The sequence below is a fragment of the Marmota monax genome, unplaced genomic scaffold (genome assembly GCF_021218885.2).
Source record: "Marmota monax isolate L192 unplaced genomic scaffold, Marmota_monax_Labrador192_F-V1.1 WCK01_AAM20220418_F8-fsc00014, whole genome shotgun sequence".
Taxonomy (NCBI): Eukaryota; Metazoa; Chordata; class Mammalia; order Rodentia; family Sciuridae; genus Marmota; species Marmota monax.
In genome coordinates this window covers 34,982,808-35,010,145 of record NW_026695222.1, presented here as the reverse complement: position 1 = coordinate 35,010,145, position 27,338 = coordinate 34,982,808, and the positions used below count along the sequence as shown (strand labels likewise).

At 52.6% G+C, this 27,338-nt stretch overlaps 2 protein-coding genes across 4 annotated transcripts; one reads left to right on the top strand and one right to left on the bottom strand.

The window, feature by feature from the left end:
* Matn4 (matrilin 4) lies at positions 1–13,705 on the bottom strand. Its single transcript, XM_058575381.1, has 11 exons — positions 12,501–13,705; positions 10,120–10,229; positions 8,860–9,429; positions 8,205–8,327; positions 6,325–6,447; positions 6,101–6,223; positions 5,892–6,014; positions 2,923–3,336; positions 2,688–2,840; positions 464–570; positions 1–383 (listed from the first exon to the last, which is right to left on the bottom strand). Exons 2-11 carry the CDS (start codon positions 10,196–10,198, stop codon positions 324–326), a joined length of 1,875 nt encoding a protein of 624 aa, XP_058431364.1. The 5' UTR covers positions 10,199–10,229; positions 12,501–13,705; the 3' UTR covers positions 1–323.
* Positions 11,162–23,286, top strand: Rbpjl (recombination signal binding protein for immunoglobulin kappa J region like). Of its 3 annotated transcripts, none has more exons than XM_046433044.2 (12): positions 11,162–11,296; positions 12,469–12,577; positions 13,850–13,975; positions 15,024–15,094; positions 15,279–15,394; positions 15,630–15,804; positions 18,152–18,289; positions 18,676–18,785; positions 19,034–19,186; positions 20,106–20,261; positions 20,356–20,421; positions 20,559–23,286. In XM_046433044.2, exons 1-12 carry the CDS (start codon positions 11,275–11,277, stop codon positions 20,955–20,957), a joined length of 1,641 nt encoding a protein of 546 aa, XP_046289000.1. In that variant the 5' UTR covers positions 11,162–11,274; the 3' UTR covers positions 20,958–23,286. The 3 variants fall into 3 exon arrangements, with proteins under 3 accessions (XP_046289000.1, XP_046289002.1, XP_046289001.1); XM_046433046.2 differs by having other exon boundaries at positions 20,356–20,466; XM_046433045.2 differs by having other exon boundaries at positions 20,356–20,459; positions 20,559–20,950.
* Positions 23,287–27,338: the final 4,052 nt, after the last annotated feature.

The following is a 27,338-nucleotide window of genomic DNA, read 5'->3' as shown; positions in this document are numbered from 1 at the left end:
CCCGTGGAAACCAGCTTTGTTTTTTTAAGAAAAAGAAAATAAAAAAGAAATACAACAAAGAACTGAGCGCAGCACACGGTTGAGGGCATGCGGTTTAGCACGCTCAGCTCCCCCTCACCTCCCGCCACCCCCTGGCCCCCAAAGTCTGGCTTCTGGTCCAGGCGAGGCCAGCTCGGGCACAGCGCTGGGAGCCCGCCAGCGCCTCCTACGGACGGTCCCCGCCCAAGGGGTCCGGATTCGGCCAGGCGCGGGCGCCCCGACGGCGCGCTAGGAGCACGGTCCGCAAGGCTGCGCCCCAGCCCGGCCCAGGCCACCAGCGGCCGTCACTTCTTGTTGGCCAGTTGATTCTCCAGATCCTCCAAGCGCGCTGTCAACTGGGCCAGTGAGCGGTTAAGGAAGCCTTCGGGGTTGCTGGGTCCCTTCACCTTCCCTCCAGCCCACGCCTCCGGCCCCAAAGGATATGATTCTGCGTCAGGCTCTCGAGCGCCCCCAGCGTGCGGCCCTGGAACTCCACGAGGCTCTCGCATTCGCAGAGGCTCCGCAGTTCGGTCCCAGCGCTGATGCCCTCCTCTGCAGGTAGGGCACAGAGTCAGGGGAAAGAGAAACTGCAGGAGGCCAAGCCGGCCCTGGCCCTGGCTCTCTGTTTACCTCCACTGGGCATATGGTTGAGTATGGGCTTTGGATTCAGACAGACCTCGGCTGAGTTCCAGCCACACGGCTGTCAGGTGTTGGAAGACTCATTCAACCTCTCCAAGCTCGGTTAGCTCCTCTGTTATATGGATACAATGAGAAAACTGTTCATTGGCGGTTGTGAGGGTTCAATGATTTTAGAGTGGTGTGTGTGTGTGTGTGTGTGTGTACACACAACTTGCAATAGAGTTTCTCAAATTGTACTACTCGTTGGAATCATCAGGGGAGCTTGTGAAAACATAGATTCTGATTCAGAATGGAGGAGGAACTGAGAATCTATATTTCTGATAAGCCCTCAAGTGATGCCAGTATTGCTGGTCCACAGGCCACACTTTGAGTGGAGAGTCCAGAGCAGTAAGCACTCTCCAATGAAACATTATGCAGTGATGGAAGTATTCCATATCTGTCCCGTTTGATGCAGTAGCCACAAGCCACATGTGGCTATTTAACGTCTGAAATGTTTCTGGTGCCACTGAAGAACTAAAGTTTTTGTTTTGTTTATTTTAAATTAAATAGACACATGTAACTACTGGCTACTTTACTGGAAAGCACAACTCCTGACACAAGTCAACACTTCAGAGTGTATTTCAACCACACCAGTGGTCCTCAACTTGGACACCTAGGAAAGTGTCACAAATGCAAATGTTCAGAGTCCAACCCAGACTTACTGCACCAGAAAATCTGGAATTGGAGTTCAGCAGTTTTTTTTTACAAAACACTCCAGGGTGACTGATGTGCACTAATGCTTAGTAACCACTGATCAAACCTATCTTCCTACACAGTCTTTCAGGGGCAGAGCCTTAGAATTAAAATTTGCACCTGTTTTTCTTAATAGTATATAAAAATGGTAAATCTTACCATAGTAAGATTCACTGAAACTTTGTCATTGTGTGCCATTTTCAATTTTACAGAATATGAAGTAGTAAGCAAAATGCTTGGCACTTAGATTTCATAAAGAGTTGCTTTGGTGATTTAAAGGTTATCTTTTAATCTCAGTTCTGTATCCTTAGAAAACTGCTATATGTCCTGTTATTGATGGAACTGATCATCATGCCATAAAACTTTGCATATGGGAAAACAAGGATCAGACAAGGGGAAGGTTAATACATCTAATGGTTAAAGAAACAGCCTCAACCACAGAGCCCAGACTTAGAACTCTAGAGCTGGAGGCAACCTGAAGGTGGGGAGTGGGGTGTAAGGGACCGTAGGAGTGTAAAAGTCAGGAATGGAAGGGGCGTAAAAGAGCAGCTAATTCAGTAGCCCTGCAATATTCCGTATAATTATTAGAATTAGCCGAGAGAGAGAGAGAGAGAGAGAGAGAGAGAAGAGAGAAATGTACACACATACTCGCCAGGCTCAGCCCTGCCCTCAGAACCTGATAATCTAAAAGAAGAATCACACCTTGTGCCTGGTTAGTCTAAAACCCCTGTGGTGACAACTACCTCCAAGAAATTCTATATACCATCTGTAAGGCATGCCCACAGGGTTCACCCGGCCCCTGCTCCCCCACAGGTAGAGTGGTCCCTTTTCCCTCTGCTGAGGACTGAATGAAGCAGATGGATTACATTTATGGGCTACGCCGTCCAAGAAGTACATGTCTTTGTGTACTTAAAACATTCAGTCCTGCCGCTTGGCCAAGTCCATAAAATTGAATTCCAACAAGTTCAAGGGATACGTGTTGTAGCTCCACTTACAAATGTTAAATTTGGCGTGCCTTTGAAAGTTTTCCCAAATTATTCTGAACACTGTAATCTGGGGGAAAGGTGACCTAGTTTAGTGCTTCTTCGGCTTTGTCTTGTTAAAGGGCCAACGGTGATTCATTGGGTCTGGAGACTGCCTAGAATTACTGCATTTCTAACAAGCCTTCAGGTGCCTGCCGTGCGGCGGTGGAGGGCCACGCTTTAAGGAGCCAGGCTGTGTCTGGTGAGCCCACCCCTTGCTGTCCCTCTGGTGTGGGGAAGAGTGAGGGGAGGGAAAGAAGAGGTGGAGGTGCTCACCGGGGCAGATGCTGCCTTTGAGGTTCTCCAGCAGGTGCGTCATGGTGCTGAAGTCCGGGGAGTAGGACACGTGCAGCTCCGCGGGCTCCGAGGCGATCTCGCGCAGCTCCTCCTCCACGGCCTTGCCCACGCCCACGGCGTACATGACGATGCCTACCGGACCGGCGGACTCAGGGGGCGCCCCAGGCCTCGCGCCCTCCGCACCCCAGCCCAGTCTCCCCCGAGCCAAGCCCACCTTCCTCCTTGGCGCGCGCTGCCCACACTGAGATGTCATCCTGGGAGCGCCCGTCCGTGAAGACCAGGCCGACTCGAGGCACATTGAGGGCCCGAGGCCGGGCACCCTGTGCCTCCGAGAAGCTGTGCTCCACCATGTGGCGAAGCGCCAGGCCGGTCATGGTCCCGCGCTCCATGTACTCAACAGCCGTGACTGCCCGCTTCACCTCGGCGGCGGTGCCGTAGCGACCCAGCGGAAACTCGGTGCGCACGCGGCTGGAGAACTGAACCAGCCCGACGCGCGTGCCCTCAGGGGACACATCCAGGAAGTCCACGATCTGGTTCACGAAGCGCTTCACCAGCTCAAAGTTCTGTGGGCGCACACTCTTGGAGCCATCCACAAGCAGAACAAGGTCCACGTGGCCTTCCCGGCACCCTGCACAGCCAGAAGGCTTGGATGGAGAGGCCAGTCCTTGACTACCAATAGCAATCATGATAACAACCATGACCACTACTGCCACCGCCACCACCACCCACCTGGCCATTCATTCACTTTATAACACATTGACCGAGTTCAGCTGTGCCTGACAGTACGGTAAATCACCAACATCATTTGGGTGGGGGGCGGTACTAGGGTTTGACCCCAGAGCCTCAGAAAGCTGGAGCTCTCTACCACTGGGCTAAGTCCCAGCCCCTCCTTTTCTGAGACAGAAATGCCGCCACTTCCTAGGCTGGCCTCAAACTTGGGATCCTTCTACTTCAACCTCCTGAGTAACTAGGAGTAAATTTTTTGTTTTCTTTTCTTTTTGATAGAGTCTAAGTTGCCAGGCTGACCTTGAACTTGTGATCCTCCTGCCTCAGCCTCCAGAGAAGCTGGGATGACAGCCATGCACCTCCATGCCCAGCAAAGCTTCTTTTTAAAAGATAATAATAATTACCACAATTGCTACCCTTTCCTGAGCATCTGCTATGTATCAGGCACAATTCTAAGCACCACACCAGTATTAATAAAAACATTATTTATTGACAGCTTACTGTGTACCAGGCACTTGGCTGATTGTGTGTGTGTGTGTCCTCAATACCATATGTATATTCTCAAACTTCCTGATCACCTTGAGTTTTATCCCCATTTTCTATAACCTGAGGTTCTGGAGGATAGAGTGGGATCTCCTCAGATTCCATAGCTAGCAGTCACTGAGCTGGGACTTGAAGCCAGGTCTGTCTGACCCCCAAACTCCTGCTCCTGATTGCTCTACAGTGTCGCCTACCCTGTCTATTCAGAACCAGGAACGTCACTGGCCACTGAGGAGGTTCAACAAAGAAAACGTAATCCCAATCCATGAGGCAATCAGGCTAGAGCAGAGCAACTCAGACGTGCAGTCTGCTACGTTGAGGAAGGTTCTAGATAGAGGGGAAGGGCGGGGGCAATTCCTCCTTCCTGGGGGTTGAGGAAGGCTGCATGGAGGTGATGGCTTTTGACTTGATCTTTCTTCTGCCTTGAACCATTGTGTCTCCCCACCCCCTAGTGTGATGACCTTAACAGCTGGGGTCTTCAGAAGGCAATCAGGATTAGATGAGGTCATGAGGGTAGAGCCCTCAGAAATGGAATCAGTGTCTGATAAGAGTCTCAGGGGAGCTTCCTTCTCCTCCACCATGTGAGGGCCTAGAGAGAAAATGTTATCTACCACCCAGGAAGCAGATCCTCACCAGACACCGCATCTGCCAGCGCCTTGGTCTTGAACTCCTCAGCCTCCAGAACTATGAGAAATAAATGTTGTTTAAGCCCCTGCTGTGGGGTGGATATGGTTTGTCCCACAAAGTTCAGGTACGGGAAGCTTGGCCTCCCAATATAACAATATTGGGAGGCAGTGGAACCCTGATGAGGTGTGGCTTAGTAGGAGGTAATGTGGTTACGGGGGCACTACCCTAGAAAGGGATGAATGCCCTCTCAACAGAATGAGTTAGGGTTTCAAGGGACTAGATTATTATTGACAGCAAATAGTTATAAAATAAGTCCACCCCATGTCTTTGATCTCCTCCACCTGCCCAACCAGCACTCTCATAAAAGCTCCTGACACATGATGCCATCAGTTGGAAGGCTCTCATCAGAAACCAAGCAGATGCCAGCACCATGTCTTGACTCTCCAGGACTGTCGGCTAAATAAACCTCTTTTCTTTATAAATTACCCAGCCATGGGTATTTTGTTATAGCAACACAAAGCAGATGAAGACAGCCACTCAGTCTATGGTACTTTGTTATAGCAGCCCATATGGACCAGGACAGTCTTGAAGGACTAGGAGGATGGAGTTTGCCAAGGCAGATAGAATAGTCTAGAAAGTGGGAACAGCAATGCAGAAGCATGATTGCTGAAAAGTTCTCAACACATTGAGGAAGGGGCAGGCCAGCATGACTAAAATGTCTGCGTGTGGCAGGAGACAGGCTGATGGGCTTGGCTGAAGCCAGACTGTGATGACTTAAGTGGTAGTTTCAAAATTTTGACCACAACCCACAGTAAGAAAAAAAAAAAAACAATAATAATAATACTACATCATGACGCACTTCATGTAACCAAAGTTTCGTGAAACAATACTTACTCTTTCTACATGCAGGGAACTCTATTTTCCCATCCATTCTCCTTTTTAAATGCTGGTTTTAAACCACTAATTTGATTTCATCATCCACTAATGTGGTTGTACTCGCCATTTGAAAAGCTCAGGGGTAAGGTATTGCACCTTTATTCTGTAGGCACTGGGGAGCCACAGAGGGATTTTAAACCAAGGAAGAATTTGATCCAATACAGACTCCTAAGTTAACCTTGGCAGCAGGAAAGAAGACTGAGGAGAAGGCTGGGAGACAGGGCGCGGGAACCCCCACCCCCAACAGGCACACCACACGTCCTTGAACCCCAGCAGACGCAAAGCAACAGTGCTCAGGACGGGCAGGGGGCAGGGGGCAGAAGCAGACCAAGCTCTCTCACACCCTTGACTCACGGAGGCAGCTCCTGCCATCCGCCTGGAGTCGCCGTCCCTCTGGGCACAGGCAGCGGTAGGACAGCCCCTCGCTCACACACTGGAACTCGCAGCCGTGGTCGACACCATTGCAAAGGTCCCTGACTTAAAAGAGAGACAGACAGGATGAGTCAGGGTGCTGGCGCCAGATAAGGTCTCCTGCCCCTCCCCAAAATGCAGGACGCCCTCACCCTGACAGGTCCTCCCGTCGGGCAGCAGAACGTGGCCCTCTCTGCAGCGACACCGTGGCCCACCGAGAGTGCTGACACACTCGTGCTCACAGCTGTGGTTCCCAAAGCCGCAGTGGTCAATGGCTGAAGGGGACAAAGAAACACCAGGATGTCCTTTCTGATCAGAGCCACCAGAGGCCTCGGTCCAGGGGGCCGGTGGGTGGCAGGAGCTGGGACTTACTCACCCCTGCAGCTCCTCTGGTCCTCTTGGAGAACAAAGCCTGCTCGGCAACGACAGAAATAGGAGCCAGGGGAACTGACACAGTGGTGGTCACAGCCATGGGTCCCTTCAGCACACAGGTCTATGGCTGAGGATGAGATGGGGTCAGCTTTGGCCCAGGACCGCACTCCTCAGCCCTAGCAGCATTAACACCAGGGAACCTGTTAAGAATACCCATGCCTGGACCCCAATCTCAGGGGCACCCAGGCACCTATAACTTCTATACGTATTAGCCTCCTTCCTTGGTGCCAGGCAACCCTCCCTACTGGACACATCCCAGAGCCAGTGTGCCCATTACTGAGCCAGTCTTGAGAATGAGAAGCCACAGTCATAGAAGGCAGGGCCCCTGTCCTCCAGATACTACTGACTTACAGGGGAGGACAAGGCATGGCCACTTGACCTCTCTGAGCCTCCATTTCCCCCTCTGCAAAATGGGAATATAATGGAGGATGGCAATTGTTGTGTACAGTTTCCTTCTGCTAAAAGAAGGCTCTTGCCCTGTTCAGCACCTGGATGGTTTGGAGGTGTGAGGATGGCAGATTAGCGCTGGAAAGGGGGAAAGTGCCTTGAAGAAAAAGAACACAAGAGATGGTTTGGAGATCAGCAGTTCTGTGGGCTGAAGGTGCCCGTGAAAAGTCCCTGCAGTGGGCTGTCCGAGGGCTTCTAGGAATAAGGGCATCACACATTCAATTATAAACAATGGAGTTTTTCTTTCTCATTTTTGACTTTATAAGTGTAATCACATCCCTGGCAGTCATTCTTTAGTAAAATGGATATACACATAGACGCGCGCGCGCGCACACACACACACACACACACACACACTTGCATGCCCACAAGCCTATAAACCAGAGGCTGATTTAAATTCATGACACAAGAACAGTATGTACAGGGTCAAAAACTGAGAAAGGACCCAAAATCTAATGAATGCAGCAGAAGAATTTGAATGTTCACAGTCCTCAAATGGGGTGTTAAAACCAGACTTTAAAAAGTTTCTAGAAACCCAGGTGGCATCTGGGTTATTGGGATCACATGATCTCCTCTTCCAAGTCACTCTGAGGTTGAGAGCTAATGTTTAGAGTCCTCCTAGCATAATGCCTCATACTAACCTAGCAGTCAGGAAATAGCAACATTACCATCACAAGAGTAGACCCTTGAACATGTCACAAAGAAAAACCCAATCGTGTAAGCAAGGAATCATGTGCCAGAGGTTTTCAGAAGACAAAAAAATGAAGAACAAAGTCGTGAAAGATGTGTAGACTCAGGAGGCTGAAGCAAGAGGATCACAAGTTCAAAGCCAGCCTCAGCCACTTAGTGAGACCTTGTCTCTAACTACAAAATAAAAAGGGCTGGGGAGGTGGCTCAGTGGTTAAGCACCTCTGGATTCAATCCCTGGTTCCAATGAAGACAAGAAGAAAGGAAGGAAAGGTTTGTGGAAGCGGAGGGGAGCAGCACAGGCGGCCCAGGTGAGCTCCACAGAAACAGCTGAGGTGCAGAGGCAGGAAGAGCAGCATGTGGGGGGCCCTATCTAACTGTTGAGGACCCCAACAGTGTCTACGCGACAGACATGGGGAGGAGGCAGAAACACTTTGGGGAGGTGGAGTGAGGTAGGAGACTGGGCTAAAAGAAGGAAAAGAGGCTACAGAAAGTAGCTTATAACGGCAGGGCCAAGATTCTTAGCCCTGGTCCCACCAGGACCTGGTGATTTCCTCTTCCCTGGGCCTCTAGGGTGAAAGAGGCCAGTTTTTACTTCCCTTCAAACTCCTTCGTTCCCACCAATTCTGGAGCTACACAGAGCCAAAGAAGGCTCGGGAGTTGTGAGATGGCAGGCGGGGTAGTTCTCACCCGAACAGCTCTTGTTATCTGCTGCTAGCTTGTAGCCAAAGTTGCAGGCGCAGTAGAACGTTCCTGGAGCTGTGACACACTGGTGTTGGCAGATGTGTCCCCACTCAGCACACAGGTCCTTCCCTAAGGACACACAGCATTAGAATCAGCAGGAGCCAGAAGGGCAAAAGCCTCCAATGAGAGAGCTGGATGGGGTGCGGTCAGAGCACCATCCTCAAGTAAGGCCTTGGGTGGGATGTGAGGGGGTCTGTCCAGGTGGGAGAGCTTAGGGAAAGAGGAGGGCTTGAGCAGCTCCTATGAACAGACACAGAGAGAGGCTCCGGACCCATGTGTCGGTAGGATAGGCAGGGCCACACAGGTGCAGAGAAGCGCTTACAGTGGGCAGAACAACTCAGAATGCCCAGCCCCCGCAGCGTTAGTGGAAATAGTAAAACTGAGTGGGAGGGGCCAAAACCAGGTGGGCGGGGCAGGACTGCTGCCTGGCCTTGCTCTCAGCGTTGAGGGACAGTAATTCCTGTTGAAGGCATTTGGTGTTGGAGTTTGACCCTAAGGTCATGGTGAACCACTCCCCTCAGCCGGGATGGGAAAGGACTCCCTGCGAGGGAACAAGAATCCAAACAGAACTGGAGCCTCGCTCCAGCGCCCTCCCGCTCACCGCACAGCCGGCCCTGGAACTGCAGACCGAACTCCTGGATACGGTCAAAGGACTCGACCAGGAAGACGTGCTCGTCCAGCGGGGGCGACGCCATGGCGCGCAGGGAGCCCACGTCGGCGCGCTGTACCCCCACCGCGTAAATTTCAATGCCGCGAGCGCGCGCCTGCGCCGCCACCTCGGCCACGCGGTCCTGCGGCCGCCCGTCGGTCACGATGACAGCGACGCGCGGCACGCGCTCCTTCGGCGGGCGCGCCCCTTCTGCCTCGCTGAAGGCCACATTCATGGCGTACTGGATTGCCAGCCCAGTCATGGTACCCTGCGCCAGTGGCACCAGGGCGCGGATGGCGCGCTCCATGTCCTCGCGGCGCGAGAAGGCGCCCAGCGGGAAGACGCTCTGCACTTGACTCGAATACTGGATCACGCCGACACGCGTGGCGTTGAGCCCCACGTCGAGGCTGCGGAGGAGGCCCACTAGGAACTGCCGCATTGTCTCGAACTCAAAGGGGCGCACGCTGCGGGAGCTGTCGATCACAAAGACCAAGTCCAGAGGCCCAGTATGGCACTTGGGACCTACAGTGGAGATCAGGAAGGACTTTCTTAGGTTAGCAAAGTCTTACCTCCAAAAAGACACGTCCACCCCGGGAAACCCAAGAGAAATGCTGCTATTCCGGTGCAGCACTAGCAAAGGCAGGTTAAACACCCTCCCTTGTCCAGCATTTGCTGAGAAACTGGGCTAGGAGATTGCACACATTCCCATGGACACTTCTGAGGACTACTCTGGGAAGGCATTATCCATTAAGGAAAGGGCGAGGAGGAGTGTTGAAAACTCAAATGCCAATAAGGGTCAGGCAGGCAACAAAAAAATGAATGAACTGGCTGGCTTAGGGCCGTGGACACGCGGCTTTATCCCTCCTAAACCGAGCAGCTCCACCCAAAAGTTATCAGGTCCTTGGATTTTTTTAAAAAAGAAATCCCAAATCAGAATTTGTGTGTGAAATCTCCTGATTTTTCCATGTTTTCAATAAGTTTTTTAAAATCAAACCCTGAATGGACAGTTCTGCATGAACCCAAAACTAAGCCATATCCTAGAGGTGAGGCCCAGAGAGGCAGGCGAAGTGTGAATCTCAAACCCAGTGAGTGTTTCCCGGCTCAGGCTTCTCCCCCCACCCCTTCCCCTCCCCTCCACTCCCCACCCCCCAGTTGGCTGCAAAAGAAGCTTCTTCTCCTCCTCCCGCTGCTGAGGGCGGGGCACCCGCTCACCTGCGGGCTGCTGCTGGGTTTCCCAGGGCTGGAGAAGGAGCAGCAACGTGGCCAGTGGCCAGCAAAGAAGGCCTCTCATATTGCTTGGGGGACAGAGAAGATGTCAGAGCCTGGAGGGAGACAGTAAATTAGAAAAGCAATAGTATTGACAGAGCTCTTATTCTGGGGAATGGATACTTGAAGGGGAGAGGAGAGGGTCATGGGTTATTTTACTAATCTCTATTTTTGTGTATGGTTCAAACGTTTCTCTCTCTCTCTCTCTCTCTCTCTCTCTCTCTCACACACACACACACACACACGTCATCACACTGGGATTGCTGGGAAACACAAGAGATTCTTTGTAGAACTGTAGAAAGTTATACTTTGTAGGATAGCAGAATAATAAATAAATAGTAGCTTAAATATACAAAATTTTGAAAGAAAAAGGCCTTCCTAAATACCAGGTACAGCGTTAAATGCTTTTCACGCGCTGTAGCATGTAATCCTCTCTCCAGCTCTAACACCAAGGTTGCTGTTGACCCCACTGCACAGAGGACAAAACATAGGCATAGAGAAGTCAAGCCCTGGTACCCAAAGTCATGCGGCAAGGAAGTGGCTGCGCCAGGATAGTACCCTGGTCTGTCTGGTTCTGGGAGCCAGCCCGAGGGCTCCGTGCCTCTTTTCCCAAGAGGCGAACCTCGGCAGACAGAAACCATTCACCTCCTCGGCCCTCCCCTCCGCACACAGGAGCTTCTGTATGGCCGTCTTTGCAAACCCGAGTCCTTTCCCCTACACCGCCCAACCGCAGGTGGCGCCGGAAGGGCCGCCCCTTTCTCAGGCTCGAGTGTCGGGTGGTGGGCAGTGATCCGGCCAAAGCCCACCACGCACAACCAGGGCCTCCGTGCCTCGGTTCCCCGCCTGCTCTCAGGAGAGGCCGCCAGGGGGCGTCGGGCCCGGCTGCGGCGGTCTAGTGGCCGTGGGAAGCCCACATCTGCCCAGCAGGTGTCCCTGCCCAGAGCAAACAGCCGGCCAGGAGCCCGAGCCTTGGAGATAAGACCTGCCTGGAATATATCCCGCACGAGGCTCAGGGAGCAGAGTTGTGCAGAGTTCCGGGGACGGTGGCACTGGACGTGCCCAAGGGCAGCGAGAGATCAGCCCGGGCCTTGCAGAGTGGCCATGGACCCTATGGGGGCAGCAGGTGAGCCCTCGCCCTCCAGTGGCCCCCGACGACAGGACCCCCCACCCCCTTGAACCCATGGAAAAATTGAGTCCCAGGAAGACAGCCCGCTGAGCTGCAAGGCAGGACTAGAATCCAGGGATCCTGGCTCCCGGCTGGCTCCCAAGCTGCCTAGCTCCCCGAGGCCTAGGAGTCGTTACACCTCTTTCCGTTCCTTTCTCTATCCCACCCCTGCGCCCCAAGTTGAGACTGCAGTAGCCATTTTTCTGTTGCTGTTTCTTGGCAGAGAGGGCCACCCCCCCTAATCCAACTCCCCACCCCCCAATTCCATGAATGGGCCTATTCTGAGCAAGGCCAGGGCCTGAGGATCGCTCCAGAAGGCTTTCCCGCCTGGGATTCTTCTCCCCCTTCGCCTTCCAGGCCTAGTGGAGGAACAACAATCTCTCTGGCAGGGCCCACCGTGACAGGGTGACTAAGCTAAATGTGCCCCTTGGATCTGCAGCTGCTGGTGGAGATGAGAGGGTGGGGAGTGCCTTCTCTTGCTTGGGTCACAGCAGAGGATAGGATCCCTGGGTAACATGTGGGTAAAAGCGGGAGGGCCCTTTGCCATTCTCCAACCCTTCCTACCTGCCTCTGGAGCCCCAAATCCTGATGAGGGTCCCCTTATCCTACTCTTGACCTGAGCCAACATACACTTGGCTCTGCCTCAACCCCAGGAATCCTAGAAAGTCCAAATAGGGACTGTGGAGAAGCCCATCACTCACCCAGCCCCCTACCCCCAGCCTACAGAAAGAACTAAGCCCAGAGAGGACCATGGGGGTCTTCACCCAATGTCACAGAAACGTGGTCACCTGGATGACACTAGAGCCCAGGACTCCTCTGAAGAGTTAATCCTTGGTTAAAGGGAAAGTTTGGCTGATGCACTTAGATTGGGGAAAGTGGACTTGCAAGGGAGGAAGGTCTGTGCAAACTCTTTCAGGGTCCCAAGATTGAACACCTCGGTGCCTGGGCCTGGAGGTGGAAGATTAGGGAAAGGGTGCTCCCCTTTTGTCGGCTTTTCTCGTGGAGACTGGATTTGGAAAGGACCCTACCGAAGAGGGAAAGGTCACTGCAGGTCAGATTTAGGCACCGTGGCGGTGCCTCCTGGGTTAATTGCGGTCTCGGGGTCGGGCTCGACACCCTCTCCCCTGCAGAATCCTCAGTGCCCCCGGGCCCTCTGACTCACCTGAGCCTGCTGGACAGCTCGGAGGCGCTGCCGCAGATCGGAGCCGACGGGCGGAGCCTCGCGGGCAGTTGGACCAGGTAACGACGTGGGCAGCGCGCCCTAGGTGGGACTGCCAGGCAGCTGGAGCGAGCAGAGGCGGCGGCCGCATTTAACCCAAGGCTGGCGGGTGGGGAGGGGGAGCGCGGGTTGCGACCCTCCCACTGGCAGGGAGCGATCCCCCCTTCCCCTGACGACTGGGGCGGGGCAAGCGCAGCGTCCCCTGTCCCTGCCGGGTTGGAGCTGCAGGCGCGAGCTGCCGGGCCGGAATTCCGCTGCAGCTGGAGACGGGCGGCGACACTCGCAGCCGGAATGCGCTGGAAGCCTAGGAGGCACTTCCCCGAGGAGAGCCCCAAGAGGCGGAGCGGTCCTGGCTTTGGCCGCCTGACTGCCTGGCCCGACGTCCGAGGGCCCGCCCGACTCTTGCCCTCCGTTGTCCCTTCCAGGAGTGAGGAAAGGCCTTGACTCGGGTCCCACCAAGAGGGTAAAAGGCTCAAACGCACAGCTTCAGGGATAGTGGCTCTCTGGGCCCCAGCTTGCTAGTTCTCAAATTCTCTCCCACCAGAGACTCCTTTACATGCGCCCTGCAATGGGGCAGGTTTTGGGTGCACCCACCCTCACCCATTCAAACCCCCATGCTGCGAAGCCACCAGAAACCCCTGGCTCTGACCTGGCTTATCCTGCAGCGCCAGTGTAATCGACTTCGATTCCCTGTAATCAAGGAAAGGAAAGCCCGCATGGCATTAGGCCCCTTCTCATGGGAGAAAGAGAGGAATGTTGCTTTGGGCATAGAAGATCTCAGCTGGCCCCCATCCCGGGACAGAGTTGGGGGTGCTTTTCATGTTTGTGGAGTCTGCTGGCAGGAGGTGAGAGAGCAGCACTCTGGGCCCAGTTCCAGTATTTCCCTTTGGCATTCTCTTGGGATGGGGAGGCTTAACGACCAGTCCCACATACCCCATCTCAAGGCCAGCATAAGTGGGGCCTTTGTGTCACAGCTGTGTCTCTCTGAGGCCCCAGAATGCCAAGGGGCAGGCAGGAAGCCAGACTCATAGAGTGGAACCTGGGTGGCCCCAGTGGGCCCCATGCATGCTTCATTGAGTATCTCAAAGTCCAAAAAGTTAGCCCACAACTTGCATCCAAGTCCTCTCCTTGGCCTAACACTCCCCCCCAACACCTTGATCCCTAGGAAGCAGAATGTATAGTAGCCCCATCCCAATCCCACCCCTGCCCTGCTTCATTTTACTCAACCGGAGTGGTGGGCTATGTGCCACCCACCCGTGACTCTCCCTGCTGTGGGCCTGTCCCACTCCTAGGTCCTCCCCGGAGTGTACCACCATCCTGAGGGAAGGCGTGTGCAGGTGTCTGCAGCAAGGATGCGAACAGACAGTGCGGATCCTACATGCCAAGGTGGCCCAGAAATCATACGGAAATGAGAAGCGGTAAGTGCCTCAGTGGCCCTCCCAGGTCACTGTGGCTATCAGCCCCATGCACCCTTCTGCCCTCCTGCCAGGGGACTTAGGGCTGAGACCTCAGCTATTGACTGATCAGGGGACCTGTCCCTCCGCCAGCATGCCCCCCGACTTTGGTCTATAGCAGAACCTCGTGACTCTCCCATCTGCACTCTCTCACTCCACTCTTCATCCATTCAGCCACTTTCGGAGTGCCTGTCATGTGCCAGACTCTGCTGGGCACTGGGCACACAGTGGAACAAGACACAGTCCCTGCTTCATGGTATTTTCCTTCTAATGTGAAGAGACAAACTATAACCTCCCCACAAGTCAGCAAATAAGATATTTCCAGATCATGGGGAAAGTGAAAAGGAAAATAAAACAAAGTAATGTCACAGAAATTGAATCGAGGGTACTTTAGCTTGGAAGATGAAGGAGGAGACTCGAATGTTAAGATGGAACCAGCCATGAGGAAATCCAAGGGAAGAATGTTCCAACTACAAAGAACAAAATAATGCAAAGACCCTATGGCTGTACCAACTACCACAAAAGAAGGCAGAATGGCTGGAGGTAGAGGAAGGGGGGGGGGAGTTATAGGAAAGAGTTGGAGAGGTAAGCAGGGGCCAGATCATGTGAGGACTTGGCATTTTAAGCCACTGGCGGATTTCAAGAAGAGGAGTAACATGATTTGACTCATGTTTTTTTAAAAAGCACTCTGTCTGCTGTATGAAAAATAAGTTGAAGGGTGCAGGAGGACAACAGAGAGGCTGGCTGGAAGGCAGATGCGTGGTGCAGGCAGAGCAGGGGTGGGAGGTGGTAAGAAGCCCGTGGATTCCGGAGGTTTTGAAGGTGGAGTGGGGGTACTTGCAGATGGATTGGGTAAGGGGTGTAAATAAAAGAAAGTTCCGACCTTAATGGGGTTCAAGGAATGGAGGAGCCTAGGGGAGAAACGGAGGCAGAATCAAGGGCTGGGTGGGTTGGTGATGCTTACCAGACAGGCAAGCGGAGATACCAACCCGGCACTCTCCTGTCTCCGTAGGTTCTTCTGCCCCCCGCCCTGTGTCTACCTCACGGGTCCCGGCTGGAGGGTGAAGCCAGTGCAGGGTCAAGGTGAGGGCGCCCTCCGGGGACGCGGGTTGCTCTGTCTCTGCAGGGAGGACTGCGCTCTGGGCCTGGGAACGGGACGGTTCTCCGGCGCAGCCTCGCTGCGCCCTCTGGCTGTGAAAGCTAAGGTTGCCGGGCGCCTGAGTCGGGATCCTGAGGCCTTTTAGAGCCGGTTCGCGTCCCTGTCCAGCCCACCAGGCGGGGGAGACCGGGCCTACAGTCTGTGGTTACATGGGACTGGACGGCGCGTCCGGCAGCGCGGCCGAGACGCAGAAGCTGAATTTCGAGGAGCAGCCGGACTCCAGGGTGAGAGTGCACAGGAGGGAGCCCGGTTCCTGCTCCATCCCCGCCTTTCTGGAGAGGAGCCCCTGAGCCTCCTTCCTAACCAAGAGATAGGCCGGGAGGTCTGGAGGTCGGGAGGTCAGAGGCCGAGCTCCTGGAGCCTCTTGTCACCTCCGATGGGCCGGACGTCAGATAACGGGGGGGGGGGGGGCTGTGCTGGAGGGCTGGGATGTGACGGTCCCATGCCTCGAGCCTGTAGGAATTCGGTTGTGCCAAGACCCTGTACATCTCCGACGCCGACAAGAGGAAGCACTTCCGGCTGGTGCTGCGGCTGGTGCTGCGAGGGGGCCGCGAGCTGGGCACCTTCCACAGTCGCCTCATCAAGGTCATCTCCAAGCCGTCGCAAAAGAAGCAGTCGCTGAAAAACACCGACCGTGAGCCGAGGAGGGGCCCGACGGCGAGGCAGGGCGGGAGGTGCCACCAAGTCAAGAGCCGCTGAATTGGGAGAGGGACGTGATGGGGGGGCGTGGGGCGAGATGTAGGTGTGGGATCCGAGTGACCAGGGCGGAGTCCAGGCGAGAGGGGGTCTGGTCTGGATGAGTGGGTGCCGCTTAGGCCTGGAGATGTAGGGAGCAAAGGCTGAGGAAAGGGGACGCATAAGCTTTGGGAGTGGGATGAGAGCGGTGCTCAGAACAGACAAAACCCACTGCGGCTGGCAATCTAGGGACAGATTCAAAGTGAGATAGGAAGGTTTGGGGTGTACTCAGTGCTTACCTGTGCTAGGCCCCTCAGTTCCCAGCACTGGGAGCCAGGGGGATGGCAATAAAGTGACAGAGAAAATTCAGTTAATAGTATTTGTGGAGCAGGGTGTGGCGTGTGCCTATAATCCCAATTACTCAGGAGGCTGAGGCAGGAGGGTGGTTTGAGTCCAGGAGTTAGAGACTAGCCTAGGCAACATAGTGGAGACCCTATCTTAAAAAATAAGTATGGAGTGCCTGCTGTTTGCCTGACTTTGTGCTGAGTAGTGCTGGATAGTACATAATAAGACAGGTGTCTTTTTCTAGAGGAAAGATAGCCTTGCAGGGGAGACACGCACCGTGGATCACAGCGGCAATTTGAGATACATACTGTCCTGATGGCAAGTGGCAAATCCCAGGCAGGAGCTCTAAGAAAAGGCTGGGAGGGGCGTGTCTGAATAACCATGACACCCTACTCCCATGGCTGGGAGGGAAGGGAGTGAGAGGGGCTTTCTGAGCTAGTGACTACTGACATCACCCTGTCTGATGCTCACCGTGTCCCTGTGAAGTAGTTCCTATCATTGTTCCTATATGGAAAATGAAGAACATTGGGTTTGGAATATTTACCCATTCACTTAAGAAATAGTTGGAGCTGGGTGCTGTGGCACATATGGGTAACCCAGCTACTCAGGAGGATTGCAAGTTTGAGGCCAGCCTGGGAAACAATGTGAGACCTTGCCTCAAAACAAAACAAAAATGTGCTGGGGGGTTTACTTCAGGGGTACAGTGCTGGCCTAGCCTGCATGAGGTCCTGGGTTCAATCCCCAGCACCAGAAAACATCAGCACAACAAAGCCTGCAGAATGCCCAGATCCAGGCAGTGTTCTGGCAGGCGCTTGGCATCATGGGAGAGCCAGGGAGGGTGGTGGCACAGTGTGATGGTCGACAGTGCAGCAGATTCCAGCCAGGCACGGTGACGCCTGCCTGTAATCCCAGTGGCTCGGGAGGCTGAGGCAGGAGGATCTTGAGTTCAAAGCCAACCTCGGAAATTTAGTGAGGTGCCAAGCAACTCAGTGAAACCCTGTCTCTAAATAAAATACAAAAAAGGGCTGGGGGTGTGGCTCGGTGGTTAAATTCCCCTGGGTTCCATCCCCAGTACCAAAAATAAATAAATAAATAAAGATCCCAAAGCGTGCAGATTCCAGGGCTCAGCAGCCTGGGTTTCCAACAAGCTGTCGTACAGCTTGTGAGCTACATGATCTTGAGCAGGTTGCTGCCTGCAGCAGGGCTAGTGGTATCTACCTCAGAAAGTCGTTAAGAGAATCAAATGAGCTAATACATGTTAAAACATTTGGGAAAGTACTGGCTCACAATAAACACTGCCTCTTATTCTGAGGAGGGCTTGGACAAAGTATAAACGGAACATCTGCAGTCTGTCCAGCACTGTAAGAAGAAACTGGCCAAGGACCCACCTGTGCCTTCTCTCCAGATGGTCAAAGTCCAACAGGAAAGTAAAGCTTGGCTCTGAGTATGTGCGATAGGCTGGAAGAGAGAAATGTCAAGCCCCAGAAGCTTCGTGCCCCTGTTTCACACCACGTGGTCTTTGCCTCTGTGTAACTCCACCTGCTTCACGCTCCCTGGCTACAAGTGTAACCTCCTCCAAGAAGATCCATAACTCAGCCCTCGTCACATCATATTGCCATTGTATAATTATGACCTTGAGATGGTGAACTCTTCCAAAGCAAAGCCAGGACTAGTTGACATGTTGGTACCCAGTACCCAGCACAGTGCCTGCCACAAAGTAGGCCCTGAGTGACTTGATGAGATGCCCAGGGAGCACAAGGGAGAGGACAAAGGCCAGAGGCTGGACTGCAGCAAGCCCTAGATAAATAGCTGTGAAATATGAATGCAGTGTGTCCAGGCCAGGGGCTGGGTGCTGCGGCACATACCGGTAACCCGGGGCAAAGGATGGCACAGGGACAAGGGACAGGAGATTGAGTGGCAAGTCCAAGGAACCAGGGCACTGATTCTACCTCCCTTCACAGTGTGCATATCCTCAGGCTCAAAGGTCTCCCTCTTCAACCGCCTGCGCTCCCAGACGGTGTCCACGCGCTACCTCTCTGTGGAGGATGGGGCCTTTGTGGCCAGTGCAAGACAGTGGGCTGCCTTCACGCTCCACCTGGGTAATTATGTCAGCAGGCCCAGGGCCAGGCCCTCCATGTGCATTCACTTGTTCAACCTTCACCCCAACCCCTCAAGGAAAGTAAACCTGGCCCTGTGTATCCCATCTTGGAAATAAAAAGGCTTGCCGGGGTCCCGGTGAGTCAGTGACTGATCCAAGCTATTCTGATTCCAATGTCCATGCCCAAGTGTCTGCCCCAGGAGCAGACATTTATAATGATGGCCACATGTGACCTCCCCAGGAGTAGACCTTCAGTTTAGCAGCTTCCCTGAGAGACCAGCAAGGCCCAGTGTGATGTGAGATGGGGTCAGGGGTGAAAAAGGCAGGGTTTGGAGCACAAGCTTGGGGCCCCTGAAACCCTTCTTCCTTCCTTCCTTTCACCCCCAGCTGATGAGCACTCCACGCAAGGGGACTTCCCACCTCGAGAGGGCTACGTCCGCTATGGCTCCCTGGTGCAGCTTGTCTGCACAGTCACCGGCATCACGCTACCTCCTATGGTATGAGGAAGGAGGGTGTACCTGAAGGGGTCCCCAGATTCATGGAGAGGAAGTGCCCACATGGGCAGGGTGGGGGTGGTGAGACCCCAAGGATGAAGGCACCTATTCTCACTCTGGAAACAGTGGGTGGTTGGTGGGTACCTGCCAATGACACCATGGCAATCAGAGGAGCAGAAAGTGGCTGGGATGACAGCCTCTGGTCACCTGGAAACCTTGCTACCACTCTCCCTACCACCCGTGTGTTGCAGATCATCCGCAAAGTAGCCAAACAGTGTGCTCTCCTCGACGTAGATGAGCCTATCTCTCAACTGCACAAGTGTGCCTTCCAGTTTCCAGGTGGCCCTCCAGAAGGGGGTGGCACCTACTTATGCCTTGCCACAGAGAAGGTGGTGCAATTCCAGGTGAGCAGAGAATACCACAGAGCATCAAAAGGGAGAATGTGGGGAGGTGATATAAACTATCATCACCGCGGATGCTGCTTACTGAAGGCCTGCCATGGGAGGTCAGAATTGTAGACTATCAGGACAGAATCATAGAATGTAGAAAAATAATAGTTACTGTTATTAGCAATGCTCCTTCCCTAAGAATATTAAGATCATAGTGATAGGATATAAAATTATAGAACATAAATAAAAATCATAATTGATAATAGTATTAATTATTGTTGAGTAAAGTCTATTAGAATCACAGAATGTTAAGAGAGAATTGCAAGGTGTGGAATATAATAATTACTATTCAGCAATATTATTCCCAAAAGAATATCATCATAGATTATTGGGAGATACAATCATAATTTGTAGAGAATAACTATTATTATTATTATTGAACAATATTCCTTTCCAATTAATATTTAAGTCGTCATAGTTTGTTAGGGTATAAAATTGAATAATGTTTAAAAAATGAAATTATAGGCTGGGCTTGGTGGTACACACTTGTAATCCCAGCCACTTGCGAGGCTGAGACAGAAGGATCCCAAGTTTGAAGTCAGCCTGGGCGATTTAGCCAGACCCTGTCTCAAAGAAAAAACAAAGAGGGCCAGGGATGTGGCTCCGTGGTAGTGTTCCTGGGTTCAATCCCCAGTACCAAAATAGATAAATAAGCTAATTAATTAGACTAAGATTATAGAGTCCCACGAAAATAAGGCCATTAGAGACCAGCGGGTGCAGTGAACTTATTTAACTCTAAGTGAGAGGACTCCAGGGCTTCCTCCAGGGCGTGCAGACCTGTTGGACCTGGCGGGGCCCAGGCCCTATGTTGGCTCCTGGTGAGGGTGGCCACCATCGACAGAAGCTTCCGCCACACCCTCGGCTCTCCTCCCAGGCCTCTCCGTGCCCCAAGGAGGCCAACAGGGCGCTGCTCAACGACAGCTCTTGCTGGACGATCATCGGCACCGAGTCGGTGGAGTTCTCCTTCAGCACCAGCCTGGCGTGTCCGCGGGAGCCGGTCACTCCGGTGCCGCTCATCAGCACCCTGGAGGTGGCCTGGCACTGGGGGCGCCTTGGGGGAGCTGGTGAGGGGGGGCAGTGACTTCCGTCCCCTTCCTCATCCCACCTGTGGCGCTCTACCCCAGCTCAGCGGCGGGGGTGACGTGGCCACGCTGGAGCTGCATGGAGAGAACTTCCACGCGGGGCTCAAGGTGTGGTTCGGGGACGTGGAGTCAGAAACCATGTACAGGTGCGGGGCGGGTAGGAGGCCCCCCGGCTCGAGGGAGCAGGGACGGGAGCGCACGGGCCATCAAAGTCCCTGTAGTCCTGACCCTTTGGCCCACCCCAGGAGCCCGAGGTCCCTGGTGTGCGTGGTGCCCGACGTGGCGGCCTTCGGCAGCGACTGGCGCTGGCTGCGCACTCCCATCACGGTGCCCGTGAGCCTGGTGCGCGCCGACGGGCTGCTCTACCCCAGCGCCTTCACCTTCACCTACACCCCGGAGTACAGCGCCAGGCCCGGCTCTGCCGGCGCCGCGGAACCTGCCACGGACGCCGACGAGCTCCTGGAGAGCATCCACCACGAGTTCACGCGCACCAACTTCCACCTCTTCATCCAGACGTAGGCGAGGTGGGGCACGGCTGCCGCCGCCGAGGCCTGTGCCCGCGACTGCTCCAGCTGTCAAGTCTTGCTCCCTGGCCCCTAGGCTGTGAAAGGGCAAGAAAGCTGGCCAGGGAACCTCAGTCTTAAGTGTCACTTGCTTGTCCTTCGGCATGTAGGAAGACACGACCTGAGTGATGCTGTCCATATTCAGTGTGCGTGTTTCTCCCGATCTCCTGCCTCTGAATCACTCTGTCTCTATCATTTATCTGTTATCTGTCTATTTATCTATCTCTGCCTCAGTAACTTTGTCTGGTCCCTGTCCCCTCTGTCCAAGTCTCTCCTTTCTCTCACAATTTCACACGCTGGGTGGAGGGATCCGAGCCAAGCCTGGGTCATTTGCCCTCCAGGCATCTGTGTCCCGACTTGAAGAGAAAACACATAATTTCGCAAACCCTGCCATGAGGCGAGTCTTCTGAATCGCGGCCAGCATGCCCTGGAGCACTGGTTTTGCTCAGAGTACCAGATCTGATCGGCAGCGCCAAGTCCCAGAGAACTCAAAGTCGCATGTGAACACTGGATCCACTGGGAGCACTGGTCCTGTTATGGGGCACCAGAATATGCCACCCCCTGTACTCCCCCAGGGCTGGAGCCACCTCTGTACCCTTGCCTGTGTTTGCTCTCTGGCCCACAGCTGTGGTGGCCGAGCAGTGCCCGGGGCAGCAGGCCGGCTTTGCCATCTTAACCACCTCCCCAGTTATTTCTCCTGCAGGCCCAATAGGATGCAGCCCCGAGGATCAGGGATTCCTCTGCTGTTCTAGAATCAGTCTCTGTCCAGAGCAGATTCTGTGGTGCAGAGAGCCTGCCATTTTGATCTTTTCTAGAGGTAACTGGCATCCCTGAGCCCATGTCACTGCCCTGGGAGGCCACCTATCAGCTCCAGTGACTAATTACAGCTACATCCACATCTCAGGCAAGAATGTACCCCAGGCACAGAGACAAACACGGGAGCCCTTCGGATAACCAGACAGAGCCCTTGGGATAAGTGGGCAATAACACAGCCCAAAGAGGGCACAATCCATTCCTGACCAGGCTGCCCACATTTCTTCTCAGGGAAGGAAAAATAAACAAACGTCAGGCAGGACCCTGGCTTAGGCTATGGGTGCCAAGGACATGGGTGGTGCCAGTTACCTGTACCAGCCCTGGTGGTCTAACAGGGACACCTGGTCTGAAATGGGCTCAGCACCCAAACCCAGGAGCCCTTCCTTGACCTCTGAGGAAAAGCTCATTTCTTATAAAACCCCTCCCCCCGCATGTGGAAGTTCCCAGAAGACTCTATGGGAAATCCCTTTATGAGCAAATCTCTATTAGGTTTGCTTTTTAGACTCACTGGAGTCCTGAGTAATTCTGTGATCCACCATCAGCAAACCCACTGTGAGGGGCAAGGGAGAATCTTGCTCATATCCCATGTGGCCCCTGAAGCTGAATCCTAGCTGAGGAACACAGGATGCACTGGGTCAAAAAGAAAGTCTCCAAAATGAGTGCCTGCCTTGAAGGGTTTATACTGCATCTCATGGTGGTGTTGAAGCCGGAAGGAAGCTAAGAGGGCTTTTGTAGCACACCCCGTGGGGAGCGAGGCTCAAGGGCCCATTCATCCCGGCCCTCAAGGGCTTCCTCTGCCACTCCTCAAGAAAGGAGCCTTGGGAGTCAAGAACCTCGGTGGGCCTGCAAGCCCAGGCCTGGCCACGCAGCAGTGTCCTCCTCTTCTGTCTTCTCAGGGGATCCTACAAGCCTTGATCCCACCTGTAAGTCTGTGACCCCCAAAGCTCCGTCCCTGGCCTGGGCCCTCCTGGAGCACTTCCTTACACCTGGGCCTCCATCATCTAACAGCCGATTTTCTTTCCTCTCCACCTCCTCTGCAGCACCAGACTTTCTATCTCCTTCCCCCAGCACACTCTGTCAGCAAGGCCCGAGGACTCTGCTTCTCCTTCCTCACCAAACTAGCCTTTCTCCCTTGTTTTCCCTCCGCTACTGCCCTGCCTTCCAGAGCCAGGTCAGATGTCACCTCCTCCAAAAATTCCTCAACTACTTGAGGTAGAGTACCAACTCCATAATTTATGGGGCCTAAAAAAAAAAAGATGAAAATACTTGCCTCCTAGTTCAAATAACTTTAAGACGGAGACAGGAAATGATGAAATCAAGCACAGAGCTCTTCTAAGCACAGGTCACACTCCAGCAAAAGCCTGGCCCCAGGCTTGTATTCCATCCCTTTGCCTCTTGACCTCAGGTCAAAGGGCTTTATGTACCTGGATTGTGAGCTTCATGTTCAAGTAACTTTCATCTCTGCGTGTTCTGATGTCCAAGGCACATCACAATGCCTCCTACGGTGAATTGGTATTCAACAAGTAAATATATTGCATTGCATGGCAGATGATTTGGATATTGCAAGTGCAAAATAAAACCACAAGGTGGCACTGTTCCCCTCCCTACCATGGAGTTTTCATTTAGAGTAGTGAAAAACTGTTGGGAGTCAAAGATGACCTAAAAATTTTCTATTGTTGGGATTTTTTGGTGGGGGGGGGGCTATATGCACAATTCTGCATACTTCTAAGGAATTTCCAAATACTCTACAACCCGTTTATCCGCCGGAGGCCTGTAATCCTAGCAGCTCCAGAGGCTAAGGACAGGAGAATTGGGAGTTCAAAGACAATCCTAGCAACTTAACAAGGCCCTAAACAACTCAGCAAGATCCTGTCTCTAAATAAAATATTAAAAGGGCTAGGGACGTGGCTCAGTGGGTAAAAAGTGAGTACCAAAGAGGAAAAATTATGGATTAATTCAGTCCATTTCACATTAGAATCAGCTACAAAGCTATAAAAATTAGCTCTCTAAGCCACACCACAGATCAACCTTGGGGGTGGGGGATGGACATCTGTGTTGTTGGCACACTTTTCTGTGTGGTTTGAGTGAGCAGCTCAAACTGAGAATCATTGCTCTAGCCCACATTTCCTCCTCATCTTGTAGATGGGGAAACTGAGCCTCCAAGGAAAGCCAGGTCACAGCAGGTGGATGACGGAGTCTGCTGTTGATTGGAACCCTGCAACCCTGACTCTGAGGTCTTCTTAATTCTCATTCTTGCATGTGGCAAAATGTAGGTGGAGAGTGTGTGGAGCAGAGTGTGGGTGTGGGGGCGTGGGTTATGAAAGGATGGGGCACATAGTGAGGATAAAGCCAAAATGTCTGTCCCCAAACCTTCCCGATTGCCATCTCTCAAGCTGCTGAAATCCCACCATTAGCAGACTAGTCGCAGCTGGGCGCAGTGGAACACACCTGTAATCCCAGTGGCTCAGGAGGATCAGGAGTTCAAAGCCAGCCTCAGGCACTTAGCAAGTCACTTAGTAACTCAGCAAGACCCTGTCTCTAAATAAAATATAAAAAAGGGCTGGAGATGTGGCTCAGTAGTTAAGCTCCCCTGGGTTCAATCCCATACCAAAAAAAAAAAAAAAAAAAAAAAAACCTCTAAAGACTAGACACTCTTTGTGGTTTGTAGCTTTCTTTTGTTTGTTAATTGGGTTCTCTGCAAAGAGAACTACAGTGTGGGAAGAATTCTCAGACATCTTCCTCCTTGGGGAGGATGTGGACTGCTGAGGGCACCGACCATGAAGATGACAAGGGGGGGAGGAAGTGGCTTTAAGGGAAGTGAAATCCATGTGACATCTACAAGGGTTTGCCAAGTGCCAGTCCTGAGCAAACTCAGACACACACACCAAAAGCCCCCCCGATAGCTGGGTCTGGCTCTGTTCCAGACCCCAAGAGACAAAGGCAGGTGGTGGTGCCACAATGATTCTTTCAGTGGGTGAAGTGGTCAACACCTGCCGCAGCTGGGCGGGGTGGGGCGGGGCAAAGTTCTGGGGCAGGCTGAGCCTTGGGTCAGTTCTTAACGGACTCACCTGGTTAAAGAATATCAGGTGGGGCCCATCCCATCAAGCTCACCCCTGAGCCCTGTCTAGTCCAAAAGATCATCTCTGCCCCTGCCCCTGGCTGAGCCTGTAAAGGGGCATTACCTTAGCACCTGGCCCTGGGTAGGGGTGTCCTGGACTTGGCTGGTTTTGTCCTGAGTGTGTGTGTGGGTGGGGGGGTCATCTTAAAGGAAGGAAGGTAGATCTAATGTAGACAGCAGCCATCTTAGAATCACAGTTGTGTGTCCTAGTTGGGTGAGTTTGGCAAGTTCAAGTCACTCAACCACTCTGTGCCTCAGTTTCCTCATCTGTAAATGCAGCTGGCTTTATGTATGTATGTATTTATTTGTTGGTACAGGGGATTTAACCCAGGGTGCTTTACCACTGAGTCACCTCCCAGCCCTTTTATTTTCAGACAGTCTCACTTAGTTGCTTAGGGCCTTGCTAAGCTGCAGAGGCTGGTCTCAAACTTGTGATCTTCCTGCCTCAGCCTCCTAAGTTGTTGGGATTACAGGCATAGGCCACTGTACCTGGCTGTTAATGTGGATCTTAATCGTAAGATGTTATGAGGAATGAGGGCTGGGGTTGTGGCTCAGAGATAGAGTGCTCGGCCAGCATGCACGAGGCACTGGGTTCGATCATCAGCACCACATAAAAAATACATAAATAAATAAAGGTATTGTGTCCACCTATAGCTAAAATATAAGTGTAAAATAAAAAGATGTTATGAGGAATGACATAATCGATGAATGTAAAGCGCTTTCAATAGGTCCTGACCCACAGCAGTCACTTTATATAGGCTAGTTGCTGTCACTGTTGTTACTCCAAAATCACTTTTTAGAAATGATCCACACCCTACACACCTCCTCCATTTAACAGATGAGGAAATTGAGGGTCCAAGAGGTGAGTGACCTTCGAGTGTTTGTTTTCCAGGTTGCGTGACAAATTACCACAGTAGCAGGTCACAACTGCACATTTATTGTCCCAGAGTCTCCATGGGGGCCTAAGCACTGTTTGGCTGCTCTGCTCCGGATCTTCCTAGGCTGTGATCAAGGTGTCTGTCAGGGAGGCGTAGAGTTCTCTTCCACACTCACAGGCTTGTTAGCAAAACTTTTTTCCTCATAGCCGAAGAACTCAGGGCAACATGCTTCTTCAAGCCCCACCCAAGATGATCTCCCTTTTAACTAAGTCAAAAATCAACTAATTTGGGACACTAAATACATCGACAAAATCTCTTCACCTTTGCTTTCTAATGTAACCTAACTATAAACCTAGTGGCATCCTATATTTACAGGTCCTATCATCCGTAGAAGGAAGGGATTATACAGATTATATACACCAGGTGGGGATCAGGATCCTGAGAATAATCTTGGAATTCTGCGTACTCCCCAAAACCATGTAGCAAATTATTGACAGTGGAGATCTGTGGAGCACACAGGGCTGCCATGCCCCGTGCAGGAAATGCTGCATGCAGGGGTCAGTTCTGCAGCCTCAGATGATTGGCAGATCATGAAGAAAATGGTCCAATATTGTCCAGAATCCACTTTGCATTCCTTGCTCAATTCTCATAATAATATTGTGCCCTATCAGAGTTAGCTCTCCACATAACTAACCCCTGTCCAGTACTGACCAAAATGGAGCCATGACCACCAACCTTAATCATGGTTTCCAAAGAGTGCTGCTTCCTGGTGTTCTAGCCTTTTGGAGTCTACTCTCACAATGAATAGGGTTGACTCGTGTTACCAATAAGATTTTACAGGGCTGGGGAAATAGCTCTGTTGGTAGACTGCTTGCCCCCTGGGTTCAATCTCCAGCACCACCAAAAAAAAAAAAAGATTTTCAAAAGAAGAGTGTGTAACTTCCAAAGCCAGTTCATAAAAGGCATCATAACATCTACCCAGATCACTGACTCTGGAAGAGGTCAGGTGACATGTCATGAGGACACTTCACTCTTATGTAAGTTCACAGGGCGAGGAACTAAGGCCTCCTGCCAACAAGTTGCCAGACACGTGAGTGCACCATCTTGGATCCTCCCAGAACCAAACAACGAAGCTGCCCCTTAATTTGATTCACACACACTATGTGAAATAATGCTTGGGTTATTATAAGCCCCTTAGTTTGGGGATAACTTTACATAGCAAGAGATAATACAGGAGCCTTCTGAAGCTAATATCTCACCCACAGATGGCACCAATGAAGAGGGTACCACCTAGTGCTCACTTACTCTGTGCCAGCCTCTGACCTCCTTCCCCATAGGTTGTGTGAGCCCAGGGTAACAGCTGGTAGGAGTTGAAATCAGAATCAGAGGTTTTGACTCACATCACCCAACACAGGGATTCCTGGGACAACTGGACAGTTCTGTACCTGCACTCTCCATACAGTGGCCACTAGCCACATGTACTACTGAAACTCTGAAGATGAGGCTAGTGGTGGGATATACTTGTATCCCAGCAACTAGGAGTGCTGCGGTGGGAAGCAACTTAGAGCCTGTCTCAAAAGAAAATTAAACAGGGCTGGGGATGCAGCTCAGTGGTACAGCATGTGTGAGGCCCTCTCTGGGTTTGATCCTCAG

Excerpts from the sequence above, each read along its gene's own strand:
- Matn4 (XM_058575381.1), bottom strand. The coding sequence starts at position 10,198 with ATGAGAGGCCTTCTTTGCTGGCCACTGGCCACGTTGCTGCTCCTTCTC. Across the intron at positions 8,328-8,859 it reads GTTCCAGGGCCGGCTGTGCG|GGAAGGACCTGTGTGCTGAG; the intron begins GTGAGCGGGAGG and ends GTGTGTCCTTAG. Across the intron at positions 3,337-5,891 it reads GGATGGCAGGAGCTGCCTCC|GGTGCCGGGAAGGCCACGTG; the intron begins GTGAGTCAAGGG and ends CTGGCTGTGCAG.
- Rbpjl (XM_046433046.2), top strand. The coding sequence starts at position 11,275 with ATGGACCCTATGGGGGCAGCAG. Across the intron at positions 11,297-12,468 it reads GGACCCTATGGGGGCAGCAG|AATCCTCAGTGCCCCCGGGC; the intron begins GTGAGCCCTCGC and ends TCTCCCCTGCAG. Across the intron at positions 15,805-18,151 it reads GTCGCTGAAAAACACCGACC|TGTGCATATCCTCAGGCTCA; the intron begins GTGAGCCGAGGA and ends CTCCCTTCACAG.